This window comes from Chaetodon trifascialis, chromosome 3 (genome assembly GCF_039877785.1).
Source record: "Chaetodon trifascialis isolate fChaTrf1 chromosome 3, fChaTrf1.hap1, whole genome shotgun sequence".
NCBI classification, from domain to species: Eukaryota; Metazoa; Chordata; class Actinopteri; order Chaetodontiformes; family Chaetodontidae; genus Chaetodon; species Chaetodon trifascialis.
In genome coordinates this window covers 4,467,173-4,480,037 of record NC_092058.1, presented here as the reverse complement: position 1 = coordinate 4,480,037, position 12,865 = coordinate 4,467,173, and the positions used below count along the sequence as shown (strand labels likewise).

The 12,865-nt window shown below is 47.2% G+C and overlaps 1 protein-coding gene across 7 annotated transcripts in view; it reads left to right on the top strand.

Moving 5' to 3' along the window:
* Positions 1 to 12,865, top strand: part of chd6 (chromodomain helicase DNA binding protein 6) — an 80,486-nt gene that overhangs the window by 63,385 nt on the left and 4,236 nt on the right. For 6 of the 7 annotated variants that reach the window (XM_070958487.1, XM_070958489.1, XM_070958488.1 and 3 more), the window contains exons 30-40: positions 772 to 850; positions 2,702 to 2,759; positions 4,491 to 4,863; positions 5,289 to 5,497; positions 6,207 to 6,304; positions 6,814 to 7,656; positions 7,901 to 8,155; positions 8,794 to 9,109; positions 9,520 to 10,995; positions 11,280 to 11,431; positions 11,862 to 12,125. In XM_070958487.1, the coding sequence (XP_070814588.1) occupies positions 772 to 850; positions 2,702 to 2,759; positions 4,491 to 4,863; positions 5,289 to 5,497; positions 6,207 to 6,304; positions 6,814 to 7,656; positions 7,901 to 8,155; positions 8,794 to 9,109; positions 9,520 to 10,995; positions 11,280 to 11,431; positions 11,862 to 12,125 (4,123 nt within the window). The remainder of the gene's footprint in view (positions 1 to 771; positions 851 to 2,701; positions 2,760 to 4,490; positions 4,864 to 5,288; positions 5,498 to 6,206; positions 6,305 to 6,813; positions 7,657 to 7,900; positions 8,156 to 8,793; positions 9,110 to 9,519; positions 10,996 to 11,279; positions 11,432 to 11,861; positions 12,126 to 12,865) is intronic. The other variant, XM_070958491.1, reaches the window with a different exon arrangement.

The window sequence follows — 12,865 nt, the reverse complement described above, 5'->3', positions numbered from 1 at the left end:
ACGTTTTCTCCGGGATGAGGAGCAGTGCGGAGCAGCTTCGTTAGATTTTTCCCATTTAACCTCTCCAGCAAGTTTAGTTTGTTTCTTAAACTGTGGAAAAGCCCAAACACATTCAGCTGTTCGCTTTTGTTCCACTTCAGTATAAAGATGTCAGCAGGACCAGCCTGGTCACAGGAGCAATGAATGACCAGAAAGACCAACAGAGGCCGACTTCAAGCTAATCTGTGTCCAGACTGTGACGCAGTGTTGTCGGTCATGAATCTCCCACAGCTGGGAAATACATGCAGCTCAGTTATTATGTGTTTACATGCATTACATTAACAAAGGCTGTGCTCACACTCCTCTCTTCTTCTTCATGGAGGCTGCCATCTTCAGCGGCTTCGTTAAAAACTTTGCATTTTTAGTCATTTTTCGGTGCTTCGGGACAGTTTTACTCCATTCAGAGATGGTACCGGCTGAACGGTGCACCCTGTCGTGTTCAGTCTGTTTCCTGATCACATTCTGACAGGTTATACTCTGACAGTCTCTTTGTTGTTTCTCCGCATCGTTAACAGCTCATCTCGGTCTGTGTCGCTTTGTGTTTTCTGTGCTCTGACGTGTTTTATCTCCACTCAAACATCAGCGAAGCCCCGTTTGGCACTCAGCGTTTACGCCGTTGAGCTCTCTCCTTACATGCGTAGCCCTCAGTCGTACTCCCGTGGAGCTCGGCAGGACATCATCTGCGTGATTCAAGCTTCTTTTTCTGCTCTTGTCTGTCGTTTCTTTTGTTAGTGTTTGCAAAGCCGAGGAGGTGAAGGACGACGCCGAAAGCAAAGCTGATGGAGGTGAAGACAGAGACGAGAGCAGCAAGGTGAGGAAGAAGTTCTCCTGAGACGCAACATTAGCGTTTAAAAAGATCTCTGGCTTTTATTCTCTCTTCTTCTCACTCAGCGAACGACCTGAGACTCACTTTATTCCTTCATGGACACTTTACTTACGCGCCTCACTGTAGTCTCTTTAGATGAAACGTCTAATTTTGTGTGGCGATAGTTCAGCTTGCCTCTGGGGGTTGATGGGAGACAGAGGAACGTGGCCTCTAGGCGCTGTAAAAGCAGTCGTCTGCAGTAAAATCTTGCATCTTGATAATAACGTTTTTAATACCAGAATAGATGACGTGTAAAATATAATCTCTGCTTTCTTTTTTATTGCATATTTTATTCGTTTTTTTGTGTTTTTTCAAACTTCTGCAACACTTCGGTCTTAATCTGCAGCTAACACAGTTCAATTCAATTCAATTCAATTCAATTCAATTCAATTCAATTCAATTCAATTCAATTCAATTCAATTCAATATTCCTTTATTAGTCCCGCAAGGGGAAATTCCAGTTTACAGCAGCACCAATAAAGCGGAAACGATGGAGTAAAAACAATAACTATATACAAAAGAGTGGAATAAAAAATAAACATCATCTTAAGAAATTATAAATTGTATTTGCAGACTGTTAGGTACAGGGTGGATTGCACAGATTATTGCCCAGATTACTTGGAGCAGTTTTTGTTGTGTAGTCTGACAGCTGCAGGAAGGAATGACCTTCACACACTTTGGATGTAGCATCCTGTCACTGATGGAGCTCCTCAGTGCAGTGAGTGTGTGTTGGGGGGGGGGGGGGGGGGAGTCATTGTCTGTCATGGAGGACAGCTTGGCTGTCATCCTTCTCTCCCCCACCTCCTCCACCTGTTCCAGAGGGCATCCCAGGACAGAGCTGGCCTTCCTGATGAGTTTGCCCAGCCTCTTCCTGTCAGCTGCTGTGATGCTGCTCCCCCAGCAGACTACTCCATAGCAGAGTCATAGAAGGTCTTCAGGAGTGCCCCCCGCACCCCAAAAGACCTCAGCCTCCTGAGCAGATAGAGTCTGCTCTGTCCTTTTTTATAAAGTGCAGTGGTGTTATGAGTCCAGTCCAGTTTGTTGTTCAGATGAACATCCAGGTACTCATAAGATGTCACCATCTCAATGTCCCTTCCCTGGATGTTCACTGGTGATGAGGGAGATGGTTTTTCCAGCATTAACAGGCTGGCACCAGTCCACAAAATCCTGGATGAGTCCTCTGCATGTTATGTAACACAGTAAGAACTTACCTGAAACCTCCTGCTAGACTTCATTAAATGAAATCAATGAATTAACAGAGGGTGAAATTGCTGCTTTTGAATATCTGAGATGCAACATACGAAATCAACTGTGAAACATACAAGTGACAAATGCTGCAGAAATAATCCTAAACATGAGTTTTACGGATATTTTCTACTTGAAGATCATTTTCAAACCAGAAAAAAAAGCAAACTAATAAGTTTGTTTCCTCTCATTTCGAGACGCTGATCATAAACGTGGTTGGTCTTTAGTAGGAAGTCGTAGGGATGGGCTGTAATTCAATCTGATTGTTTTTCTCTGGAATCATTTCTCTGTGATATCAGATCAAAGCGGATTATTGCTTTTCAGAATTCTCTGCTCCACTTCAGTTAGTCCAAGTAAATTTTAAACATTGGAAATTTTAGAGTTTACACCTTTGAAAAGGTTTGATGTGTGACTTTTGTATCTATTTGCCATAAATTGATTGTTATCATCGTCCCACTCTGTGGTATCTGGTGTGATGTGTCAGAGTTGAGGGTTGGAAATCCTCACTCGTGTTTCTGTTATTTTAACATATGTGTGTGTCTTTGATTGGCAGGGCGAGGAAACCTGCTCCAGCACAGACACCTCAGACAAACCCGACAGCACAGGTCCAGGTGAGACACTCTGAACCTTTACCTAAATGTATTAGTTCATATGAAAAAAGACTCAGAGAAGCATCTTTACAGTTTAGATCAGTGATAGTTTAGATAGTGATGTCATGAAGGCAATTTAAGCTCATCTGATTGAATCATTTCAGGCGGTAATGTTCATTTTTCTCTAATGAGTCAGACGTCCCTTCAGACAACATGATAGAACTTCTCTCCACTGCGTTTCCCCCTCTGTTCAGTGCAGGAGGGGCCTCCCCACGATGGCTCCTACTCAGTGGCGAACTTAGCCATTTGGGGGCTCCAGGCAAACAGTCATTTGGGGGCCCCTGCATCTACCAATCTAATGTACCTTATATGTATATTCCATGGACATTGCAAACTCTCATACTGTCTTAAAGCGTGGATGTGTGCAAATAGATTTTAATTTGTCTCAAATGTAGTTTTCCTGGTCTTCTTCAACCCTTGACTAATGCATGTTTCACTGACAAGATAATCTTGACTCTTCAAGTCTGAACAAAGATGTGACCTTTGTTATACAATATTAGTAAAGACTTGACAATTGTTATTCCAGGATGAATAAAGATTTATTTTAAAAAAAAAGAATAAAATATGTTGAAAGACAGGGTTAGGGAAAGAGCCTTGTGGTCAATCTTGTGTCACCTGCAAAGTAAGAATAGCATACAAAACAATTAGATCAGTTATGAGACACATTATGACACAGTGACTGTTGACCTAATATGTCCTTATTGCTTCCACTGACTCCGCTGCTGCGGTTCCGGTAAAGAAGCTTGACAGCTTTGGCAGCTTTGAGATGAACTGCTGCCTTTGGTCCCTCTTTTTCTTTTTTTGTGATCCACTTTCGTACGCGCCGTTATCATTTCCGCATAAGCACAGTGCGATCGAGTGTGATACGTAACATGGAATAGTCCATGCACTGCAGACTGAAGGGGGTGCACGGTTGGTAGAAAGACCGTCAAAACATGAGTAATTGATCAAATTAGACATCCCGATGCTACTATTGTGAAGAGATATTGATTGAAAAAAAGTAATATGTGGACAAATTATAAAAAAAATGCATTTTTGGGGCCCCAAAGGCCTTATATGGGGCCCAGGGCTCCAGGCAAATGCCTGGTTTGCCTAATAGCACGGCCCGCCTCTGCTCCTACTGTATCTAAACCCATTCTCACCTTTAGTGTCCAGCACAGCGCTGCTGTGCAGAGCGTGGGGTGATCCGGCCTGTGAAATGAGCTTTGATAGTTTTAATGGTGCTGGCCGTCTCAGTGGTTACATTTAATGGACATCTAATTGTTGAATAGCACTCTGGAGAAAGATGGAGAGACGCTTTGACACAAATACCTGTTGTCCTGGTGGACATAAGAAATACTTTTGTAGTATTGAGAACATGCAGGGACACATACAGGCGGAATATTCCGGGAAAGCTGCAGTAAGAGTTTACATTTGACAAGAACGACCTCAGGGCTCACAGCTATCAGAGACCAAAGTACTGCTTTGATTCTTTTTTTTTTTTGGCATTTCCCAGCTCATAAATTCTGTGTTTCCAGTGATAATTTCAGGATCTGTTAAAAGTTTAAAGCCTTTTAAATGAAGTCCAAATTCTGTGTTTTAATAAGACAGACCTCTCACAAATAGATGCGTCTTCTTGGCAAATTAAGCATATAATAATATAATAATGAGACACTGAGTAGTAATGTTCTGAGAAACCTCTTTTCCCCATAGACTCCCAGATGTCAGCTGACTTGTGCGCCCAGGATGGAACGTTGGTCACCACGACGACGACCGGAACGGGGACTGGGGTGGCGGCTCTGCACGTCGTCCAAGCCCGGCCCCTCTGGCCCACCGGCCCTGCCCTGACGGCGCGTTTACGGCGCCTGATCACCGCCTACCAGCGCTTCACGCTGCGCCGCGAGCCGCTGCTGAGGCACGACTTCCTGCTGCACGACGGCCTCGTTGCCATGGGGATCGGAGGAGCCGGAGCCGCCCACGGTCATCACACCGGTGGGCCGCTGCAGTGGCAGCTGGGCGAAGAGCTGCGGCGGTGCTCTGTGGTCGCCACCGAGCCTGACCCCCTGTTTCTGGAGTGGCAGAGGAGGTAACGACGCTCTGCTGATACCAAGTTTTAAAATGGATCGATGTTATTTTTATCGCTGGGACGTTTGGATCTGCATCTCTGGTCTTTTATCCTGCAACCACATGGCTTCATACTGTCAAACTAGTACCAGTCGACAGTGGTCAGCTCTGTTTTTCATCTTTGAAGGACAGACAGCAAAAATGTCTTGAAAAACACTTTGTTTGTTGCGGATCTAAATGTAAAGCCTGTGTTTGAGGCTACAAATACTCAGTATTTTAAAGTACTTAACTGTAGTTTTTTAAGCAGGCAGGTTGTGTTCAGCTCTAGGATGCATCTGTTTGTGCTTCTTTAACATCCTTCATATAAATCTGAAGCATTTTCTCCACATTGTCCGCCTCCTTGAGTCTGAATATGATCAGCCTTTGTCCTCCTCCGTCACGTTTAAGGTGGACTCGTCGAGAACAAGCAGATTTTTACCGCACCGTGTCATCATTCGGGGTGGTGTACGACCCCGAGAGGAAAACCTTCGACTGGTCCCAGTTCAGAGCGCTGGCCCGACTGGAGAGGAAGACGGACGAGAGTTTGGAGAGATACTTCAACTCCTTTGTCAACATGTGCAGGACAGCCTGCAAGCTGCCTCCAAGGAAGGAAGAAGGTATTTTGTATGATCACACACACGCACACACACGCTCGGACATGTGTTATTTAACCCTGGCAGCTTGATAGAAACATCATCTCCCTCCTGAGGGAACATTGCTGACCCCTGCTGGTGGGAGGATTCATTTGATCGTCACTGACAGTTCAGTTACAGTTCAGCAGTCATCTTTATGTATTTAGCCCGGTATCACAAATCACAAATTTCCCTCAAAGGGGCCCCGGAATCTGTACAGCATATGACACCCTCTGTCCTCAGAGCCGCCATTCAGACGAGGACAAACTGCCCAGAAAAGCCTTTAACGGGGAAAAAAGGGAAGAAACCTCAGAAAGAGCAACAGAGGAGGCATCTGTCTCCCGGGATGGACAGATATGCAGCAAATGTCGTGTGTACAGAATAGATCAAGCCAAGGCAGTTTCATTTATATTGAGCCATAACAGAAGTTATCTCAGGGGGCTTTTCGTATAGACTCGTTATAAGATACAGAGACCCAACAGTTCCCACCACGAGGAAGCACTTGGCAGCAGCGGAGAGGAAAAACTCTCTTTTATCAGGCAGAAACCAGGACCAGGACTGTCTGCCTTGACTGGTTTGGCTTAGAGAGGCAGAGCATGCAGAAGCAAAATGCAAGTTCCACATTGAGAGTGAAAGTTATAGTGATAATAATTTTAGCAGCATCATCATAAATGTAACTGGGTCTGTTTTCCAGGCCTGGTGGATCCAGCTGTGTTCGTTGAGCCTCTGACAGAAGAGAGAGCCGCCCGGACGTTATACCGCATCGAGCTGCTGCGAAAGATCAGAGAGCAGGTGGGCCGAGCTTCATCACTAACGCCGCTTTTCACTGCTGCAGCTCAAAGTTTGCTTCAAGGATCGTCTCTAATGCAGCGTTTTTTTTGGTGGAGTTCACGTCAGGGCATTGATGGATGCGTAAATGAACCCGATTCATCACTCCTGACTTTTTATCTGCAGCATTTGATCAATGTGTTGTGTGTCAGAAATGTCTCGCTTCTTCTCGCGTCATAAATAAAAGTCTGGTGGAGATAGAGACCCATAAGTCTGTCTACCGCTCATTGTTGACGGCGTATTCATAGTTACAGTGTAAACAGGAACTCGCTTTCTCTGAAATGTAAACAGCTTCTGGGGCTGCTTTTGTTGCTTCCTGCTTACATCATCCAAAGCATGATGGGAACTGTAGTAAAAGCAAACGAGTAAAACAATAGAAGGGAAACAGTTGATCATTTGATTTTACTCAGGATGTCCCATCACATGGTGGACATTTACACTCTCCTGCTCTCTGAACTGCGTCCTTCCTTCAGGTTCTCCGTCACCCGTTAATCTCGGCCCGTCTTCAGCTGTGCCGCCCCTCCCTCTACCTTCCGGTCTGGTGGGAGTCCGGCAAACACGACCGGGACCTCCTCATCGGGGCGGCGCGCCACGGCTTGAGCCGCACCGACTTCTACATCCTGAACGACCCCCAGCTGAGCTTCCTGGAGGCTCACAGGAACTACGTCAGGGGGCACCCCTCGCATCTTCATCCTCAGAGTCATCATCACCCTCACCATCCGGGCTTGGCGGCTCACTCTGGCATCTCGTCTTCGTCGTCCTCCTCCTCGTCTCATCCGCAGCTGCCTCATCCTCACTGCTGTCTGTATGACTCGGGTCTGGGTCGACACTCCCCTCAGCCTCCTGAGTATCCCCACCAGTCCTCTCACCACCACCACCACCATCATCACCACCAGCATCCGCCTGTGCCTCCATCTGCTCCCTCTCCTTCCTCCTCATCTTCCTCCTCCTCTCACCCTCACCTCCACCCTCCACCTTTAGACGCCCACAATTCTGCCTCACCGAGCCTGGGAATAGTTGCTGGATCACGGGGAGATTTCCTCGATTGTCCTCCTCTGGATGAAACCCTGGAACTGGGCTCGCTGCACCACGACGCCATGTCTGCAGAGGCTTTGCATGGAGGGAAGGCCTCCAAAGACGCACTCAACGGATTCCCGTTCAATTCGGCCGCAGGAGGTCAAAGCATGCTCAACTCATATGGCGTCGGGGGAACGGACCTTGATTCAAAACTGAGGAGTGACGTCCTCGTTGGCGAACAGGGCTCCTCTGAGGAAACCGGGCTGATGGCGCCGTCAGTAGAGCTGGATCAGTTACAGGTACGCGCCGTGCCTTCAGTTTTTATTCTCCTTCTTAAGTAATGAGCCGGTAAATTATGCATGTGTGATGGAGTGGAGCTGCAAGGAATGACTGTTTAATTATTGATTAATCTTGCTTTTCACGATTGATCTATTACTTGCAAAATGTGAGAAAACAGTGAAAAATCCATGTTTGTGTGTATCGTCATCATCATCATCATCATCATCATCATCGTATTTCCCTCCGCCGTCCTTGTCCCTGCAGGCCCCCTGGGACGGCACAGACCACTCCAGCCCAGCTCACCACATGTTCAATGAATCCGATCCGATCCTGGGTCCCTCCACTCTGGAGACGGGCTTTCTGGAGGAGGAGGACGAGGAGACGCAGGGTGGAGACAGAGGAGCTGAGGAAGGTGGAACTCTGGAGGAGTGTTTGGGCCTCCCGCCCTCATCCTCGCCTTCCCACCCCTCTGCAGGAGATCCTGTGGAGCCGCTGTCCTCCAGTTACATGCTTTTCAAGGTTGGCGTTCGCATCTTCTTATCCGTCACGTTAGAAACTCGTTTGTGCAGTTATGTTCTCAGCGGGGCAGGAAATGGACAGACACGCTAAATGACCATGAAAGTCTTGATCTCAGTGTTGCACTAAAAGCAAAAATGTAGAGTGGAAAAGAGGCTAAGATACACTGAGAATATGGACTGTCTTCAGAAGCAACTCATGTGTCTTTCAGGAAGGTTTTTCAAATATAAAATAGAGTTCAGATATTCATGAATGGGTCATGTGGGCGTAAAGCGCCCACTTCAGCTGTGGCTGAGTCCTGTCAGGGTCATGCCACTCCAGGAGAAACATAATAAACATGTTTGAAAGGCCGTTTTTTTAAATGCTAACGACTGAACGAGCAGAGCTCTAAGACCTTGTGTTCTCTCATGGCTGTTAGAATTATGCAAGAGTTTTTTTTTATTTCTATGTAATGACAGAAAACACCAGACCAAAGAAGACCTCAGTGAACTATAATCAAGAGTCAATATCATTTTTATAGATGTTTTTCGCTTTAATCAGCTTCAGTATCTCATTTTGCTCATTTTTAATTACAATGATGTGAACAGTAATTAGTTTAACCTGATGTGATCATCACAAAGCGCTCTGTTTTATGTATTCAGGACATTGGTGTGAGCGAGGAACCCAGCGCAGATCAAACCGACCTATCAGCGAGCCCTCCTCCCCCCTACGTCCCCCCGCCTCCCCTCTCTCTCTCTGACATCACTGCCCACGAGCCTCAGGACGGGCTGGGCCACTCTGATGTAGCCGAGAGCCTGACCAATCCCGTGGAGGAAGGAGACAGCCAGGAAGGAGGCGCTGGGTTCGAGTTTGACGACAAAGAGGAAGACGAGGTGGAAGAATTGTCGGGGGCGACCATGGAGCAGAGCAAACGGCGAGATCCAAGTCTGGAGAGAGAGGAGAGTGATGCAGGCCGAGGTAAAAAGACGTGGGAGTGTTCACAACAATTCATTTCAATTCAATATGTGTTATCAATCCAAATTACAAATGTTTTAAGATCTGCCCTGAGACTGACTTCAGGATGCTCCTTGACTCCCTGAGGACCAGTGTGTGTGTGTAGGATCAGATGATGTGTTACTTTGGCGACCCCCGGTGGTCACATCAAAAACAAAACACTGGCAGAAAGCAAAGCGAGTCACCACCCCACCATGCTGATTCAGACCCAGGCACACTGAGATGAAATGAGCGCAGACCTCATCATGTTCTTTTGCTTGTATGGTCAGAATAACCTGACAGACGCTGTCATCAGATCGAATGTCTGCGCTGCAGGGTTTGTTCATTGAGTGTTGGTAGACACAGCTTTACATCTCAATGCTTCGTCCTCACAGGTGCAGACCAAAGTTTGGGAGCCTTGAATCCACCCATGGAGGTGCCACAGATGGATGGGATAGAGTCGGAGCCGGGCCTCGGAGAACAGGATGAGACGATGGAGGTGTCAAACCCGCTGTCTCAAGACCTGCAGGAAAGCTTTGACCAAGCGGAAAGTAAAGAGGAGTTACGGCAGGGCGTGCACCCGTATCTCGGGAAGCTGGAGCAGGAGAGCAGCCTTGCATGTCCGGAGTCTATTGAAGTGCCTGGTGAGGAGGTGGATGGATTTATTTTGTATCAGACAGTGGAGGAGGAAACAATGGACAACTCTCTTGACACTGACACATTGATGGGGGACGCCGCTGGAGAGTTTGTGCAAGCGAGAGAAGACTCCAGAGAGGATGGAACGGTGGATCTTGCAGATCAAGTGGACGAGATCTCAGAGGGGCAGATGGATCATGTGTCTCTTATGGATGTTCCCGTGGTTCGAGCCTGTGATGAAGTGTCAGGAAAGGCTGCGAAACAGCAAGACGCCAAACCCGGTGAGATGGAGCTGCAGAGCATTTACTCTGAGTACGGACAGCCCTCAGGTCCTGCCACTTCTGTCTCATCCCCTACAGACACATCAAAGCCTGATGAAACCGCCACAGAGAGCGGCGGCGGAGTCAAAACTGAAGTCTCCATGAATCAGGAACACTATGAAGCCACAGCTGAAGATCTGACTTCACTAGATGGCGACAGAGACTGTAAGAACAGAGCTCTGACATTCTCCCTTGATCAGGACAACAAAGACAATCTGCTTGAACAAAATGAAATCAAAATGGCTCCTACTCTAGCCGAAAACAGTGTTGACACAAAGCCGTCTGATCTGAAATTTTCTCTCTTACCAGACAGTTGTGGTGAGAAGAAGCCACAGCAGCTCCCAATCAAGGTGGAGGAGACCAAAACAGAGACTGCGGAGGACGTCTACCCTGACAGCTCTGAGGTCAAACATGGAAAATTCTTCTCCTACGCCGTGAAGTCAGAAGACTTGGTGACCAAAGCAGAGCAGTTAGACTATCCTGTCAAGCCTGAAACACTGGAGGCCAAACCTGAAGATCTCAGCCTTCCCATGAAGCCCGAGTGTTTGGACAGTAAACCTGAAGTCCTCCAGTTCACAGCCTACCCAGATGGCGCTGAAATCAAGCCTGAAGCTAAACCGGTAGCTCTCGGGTTTGCTGCTTATCCCGACGGAGCCAAGCTTAAAACTGAGACCAAGCCAGAGGGTCTGGAGTTCACAGCCTACCCAGACAGCTCTGAGATCAAACCCGAGGCCAAGCCGGAGGGTCTGGAGTTCGGCGCTTTACCCGAAATCAAAGCCGAGACGAAGCAGGAGCTGCTGGAGGCCGACAGCACGGTCCTGACCCCGAAGCTGGAGCAGACGGACGGGCTGGTGGACGCCGCGGGGAGTCTGGTGGTGAAAGGACAAGTGAAGGAGGAGAGGCCATCGACACCAGGTACCAACTCTTTCTGAAGGTCGATACGCACCAGAGCTGCAGCTGATGATTCCTGAGTGATTCACTGATCTATTGATTAATCACTGATTCTATTATTTAGTTGATATTATGGCATAAAGTGACTAACTCTTCGAATAATTAATTTTCATAATGGACTAACTCACATTGACTTTAAGACACACAAGTGAAGTGTAAACTGATGTTTGCCTTCTGATCAAGGCTCTCTTGTGATCGAAAGAAAAAGTCTCGTTGTTAAGCTGTTAACCCGTCGTCCTCTCCCGTAGTGCCTGTGGTGGAGGGCTACATGAGCAGTCCCAGGTTCGCAGCTCCCATTTCCATGTGTGAAATTTCCGACAGCCTCCACGACAGCAGGGAGCCGACCATCGCTCAGCTGCTGCAGGAGAAAGCGCTTTACTCGTTTTCCGAGTGGCCGAAGGTACTGTGGAGTCATTCGCGTCTCAAATGTCTGTCAAGGTTTCTCAACAGTTTGTCTTGTATGACGTCCTCCCATCCAGGCGACAGCAGCCTTTTTTAGCAACATAATCTGCTGTATCATGAGCTGAAGGCAGTCAGTTATTCTTATTAAATGTCAATCTGTTCCTTTAATCAGCTACATGCGTTTTTAATTATTTGGAATTGAAGCAAACATGGAAAAAATGGTTTTCTGCAGCACAAACTGAATGCAGCTAAAACCAGGTTACCTCACTGACCTGTTAATCTCAGTTCATAGTTCACCCCACAGATTTTCTGGTAGGAATGTTTGTGATAAAGATAATAATAATTGATAATAATCGGGGGGTCTGTGTGACCTCTGAGGAGCTGTAGCTTCTCAGTTCAGTCCTGTGCTGTTGTATCGCTCCCTGCAGGACCGGGTCATCATCAACCGCCTGGACAGCATCTGCCACGCCATCCTGAAGGGGAAGTGGCCTTCATCGAGTGAGCAGTATGACTCGCCCGGCCCCCTGACCGCCAACTCCTGCCTGGCCAACAGCTTAGCCCAGCACCAGCACCACAGAGCGAGCTTCCTCACCACCACGGCCTCCAGCTCCGTCCCAGGCCAGGCCAGGGTTCAGCAGACGAACCCTGGGCTGGGGTTCTCCATCCCTCCCCCTCTCACAAGACTACCTAAGGTGAGAACATCCCGGTGACCCGCTGAATGAATCAGTGAACTCCCTCTGTTGCACATATCTATGCATCTGTCATCTGTCCACATGTATCCACTCTGTCACGCCATGGTTCACACGAGTGGTGTCCAGTTTGTACTGCTAACGATGCTAACGGTGCTAAATGTGAAGATAGTGCTCTGCACATGTCATCAACGCCATGTCCACGTGATGTAACTATTTCTCAGGGCGGGACGATATGTTAAAATTTTCCAAACAACCAAACGATTGCTGATTTGTTCCTGCAGGTTGGTGTTATAATCCGCCCATGTTATGTATGTTATCTTTTTTACAATACACAAAGTAAACTCACCAAATGTCGAGAAAGACCTGTTTTCCTTAGTGAACAGAAAAATACAACAGCACACCTTCTGAATTCAAGCTTGGCTCTTTCACAGAACTAAGACGAGCTGAATTGTTTACTCATCACACACTTCATGTTCAACAATCACCAACTCTGGTTTGGACAAAATAAACCCTTAATTCTCCGAGTTAGATGTGAAAATAGTCCCCGCTGCCTCTTCCTGGCCTCTCGGGGATGGACCCAGTCTGAGAGCTGATATATTCATCCATATTCTGATCAATGATATAATGTAAAAGTACATCTTATGTAATGTATCTTTAGATTTATATCTCAACACATCTTCACTGGTATGTAGGTAGCACTGGGCACCTCTGGTTCACACCATTGCTTTGTTGCTTTTTGT